At 31.7% G+C, this 2999-nt stretch overlaps 1 protein-coding gene across 3 annotated transcripts; it reads right to left on the reverse strand.

Moving 5' to 3' along the window:
• Nucleotides 1-586: 586 nt before the first annotated feature.
• On the reverse strand, nucleotides 587-2178 carry LOC149957447 (uncharacterized). Of its 3 annotated transcripts, none has more exons than XM_090164810.1 (4): nucleotides 2133-2178; nucleotides 1925-2070; nucleotides 1796-1840; nucleotides 587-1713 (listed from the first exon to the last, which is right to left on the reverse strand). In XM_090164810.1, the coding sequence occupies exon 4, from the start codon at nucleotides 1692-1694 to the stop codon at nucleotides 750-752; it is 945 nt and encodes a 314-aa protein (XP_090020936.1). In that variant the 5' UTR covers nucleotides 1695-1713; nucleotides 1796-1840; nucleotides 1925-2070; nucleotides 2133-2178; the 3' UTR covers nucleotides 587-749. The 3 variants fall into 3 exon arrangements, with proteins under 3 accessions (XP_090020936.1, XP_090020937.1, XP_090020935.1); XM_090164811.1 differs by having other exon boundaries at nucleotides 1773-1840; XM_090164809.1 differs by having other exon boundaries at nucleotides 588-1713; nucleotides 1782-1840.
• Nucleotides 2179-2999: the final 821 nt, after the last annotated feature.

Genomic DNA, 2999 nt, shown 5'->3' on the forward strand with positions numbered 1-2999 from the left:
CTTATCTTCCAAGACAAAATTCATTATTAATTCTAAAACACGTGATATTGCTGAGATTTTTAGATGTCTTAAAATGTTACAAGTTATTTAGACTTAGCAGAGCACATTGTGATAAAATTTGTCAAACAACTACTTGAATTTTTTCCAAAAGGTGTTACAGGTAGTAAAGAGAAAGTTAATGAATATTATTATTTAGAAAATATCTTGGGCTTTAAATAAATATTTGTTATGCCATTTTATAACCAACGTTCCTATTTCTAAGTTTTAAAAGATTAGTTTAAACCATATACCTAACATATTTCAACTGTTTAAACAGATCCTAAATTCTTTAATAATGGAATGGTTTTATTAAAATATGTTCAAAAGAAAAACATTTTGTTGTATTATTTAATTAAAACAAACTAGAAATATGATAGATTAAAATATTATTACGAAATAGTTTTCAACTAGCTAAATAACCAGTTCGAAGACTTATAAGAGAAGGAAATAAAAATATAATATTTTGAATCGCGCGCCTCCTCCGAAAATGAACAGGAGCATTACCTACAAACATATGATAAAAGAGTAATTTATAATTTGGCTTACTAAACAGATACAGCATTTACAGATACTATAAACAATTTAAGATATTTCCAACTTTCTACATTAAGTCCAATAAACTAATGTCTCTGGTAAAGCCACGCAAATTTAAAACAACTTGGTAATAAAGAAAGACAAAACTCTTGCTAATCTCTTAATATAACATTATATCAGTTGGCAGTAAATGAAACAGAATCATTCCAAATATTTAATCTATTAACTTTAACATAACACGAGCGAATCACGTTTGGAAAATTCTCTAAGAATCGAGAATCATCATAACAAATGGTGAAATTACATTCGGTAGAATCTACGTCGGAATGCACCTGCCTGTGGTGTTTCTTAATATCGCTTCGCCAAACAGTGCAGTATTCACATATATTACACTGAAACAGCTTTGAACCAGAGTGAAATCTCTGGTGCATCCTGAATGACTTCTCAAAAGTGGTAGAATAATTACATTTATTACACTGATACAGCACTGACTCCGTGTGATACTTAAGGTGCTTTTTGAGGGTGTGTTTATTGGCAGTGGAGAAACCACACTGTTTACACACAAAAGGCTTAACATCAGAATGACGAGTTTCATGCAAAGCCAAGTCTCTCTTTCGTAATGTGAAATAACAGCATTGTTTACAATTATAAACAAGATCTTCATCTTCCTTCGTGTGAGTTTGTTTGTGTTTTATCATTTGGGTTGCATTATCCGAAATGAACTTGCAACGATCGCACTCAAGTATGGGCGGTTTGTAATCCGAGTGTGTTTTCTCATGTCTTTGAAGATCATTTTTACGCCTGCTTTCATAACTGCACCAATGACATTTGAAGGGTTTTTCTTCGGAATGAATAACTCTGTGTTTGCTGACTGTGTTCTGACGTGCAGCAGTAAAATCGCATTCTGGGCATTTGAAGGGTCTTTCGCCAGTGTGCCCTCTCCGGTGAATCTCTAGTGCTGACTCCGACGCAACACTGTAGCCACATGATTCACACAGAAATGATTCTCTATTGTTACTATTACTTTGGCTAGGTTTACGATTCTTTGGGTAATTACGAAACATTGTTGAGAAATGACCAATATTACAATCATCACTCGAATTGCTGTCGGATAGCTCCATTTCAGTTTACTTTTGTTTGCTAAATCAATAAAGATAGGATTTATTAATCGTTAAATGAAAACACCAATGCCAATTTACTTTCATTACCAAAGATAGCCTACTCTTTTGTTTAAATGAAATATAGTCCTTGAAATCAGAGAAGTTTACTGTAGAATTAAAACCTGACCATTGAAATTACTTATACTGGTAATTCACTAAGATGTCTGAGACAACTGGAATAAACAACTTACCATAGTTTAGACCTAATGTATCATTTTTCTTTACGTCGATATGATACCCAAAAATTATACCGAGATAACAAGTTGTTTTGGAAATGTTGAGTTTATCGGATGCCTATTCCTCTGAATATTCTTAATTTGTAAGTTTAGTTAGCTTCCTATGTAAAAAATTAATAATTGAAATCAGTTTATTTACAAAAAAAAAACATTTAAAACTGACTTAAACTCCTCAATTTCTCCACGAACGACGTTAAGTAGAATTATGAAATCATGGTTTAACAGATAGTTTCGAGATATAACAGAACACATGACGAACAATAAAAGATGCATAGGGCATACTAAACCCAAAATCGTTATTGAATCTAAAATTTTAGTTAAATAAATAAACCTTATATAATCAAGCTTTTTAAATATCAAACAAAAAAAATAAACTTGTATATTATTTTTCTTCACTTAAAAATCAGATTTAATTAATTAAAAATAAACTAAGTTTTTGATAAGTATATAATCTGCCATTAATTTAAAAATTAAGTAATTCAATTACAAATTTATCTATACATAATAAGATTCCGAATTAATTATATTTAATTAATTTACCCAGTTTTCGACAGTATACTGTTTAAACGTTAGAAAAATTAAATGACTGATTTCCAAGTTTAAAAAACCTTGTGAAACCTAGGAGCAACAAACACAAGGAGAACGCAGCTAGCCTTTAAACATGCTAACGAAGGGTTGTGTACGAATTTCATAGGACGAGCGTCACGAGCCTTTACGCTGAACGTTTTCGGGGGGGGGGAGACAATTTCAGAATTTTCCCCTTCCGTCGGTAGCAGGCGCTAAAGCGTCTAGCCAATGAAAAATGTACACAAGAAAATCCACGACTTTTGTCGGGTTGCGTTCTCCTTGTGTGGGGTGTTGTGTTTGTTGCTCCTAGGTGAAACAGTTAAAAGAAGTGTGATAAAATCAGTGATGCACAAAAAAAATTATATCTATCTTTTTCGTATCTTTTTACATAGATGGCAGCAGCTATACTATACTATCAATTTTTTCCCTCTGAAATTTCTATAGAATATCATTTAATTTTTGA

Source organism: Leiobunum rupestre, chromosome 2 (genome assembly GCF_980474605.1).
Source record: "Leiobunum rupestre chromosome 2, qqLeiRupe1.1.hap1, whole genome shotgun sequence".
NCBI classification, from domain to species: Eukaryota; Metazoa; Arthropoda; class Arachnida; order Opiliones; family Sclerosomatidae; genus Leiobunum; species Leiobunum rupestre.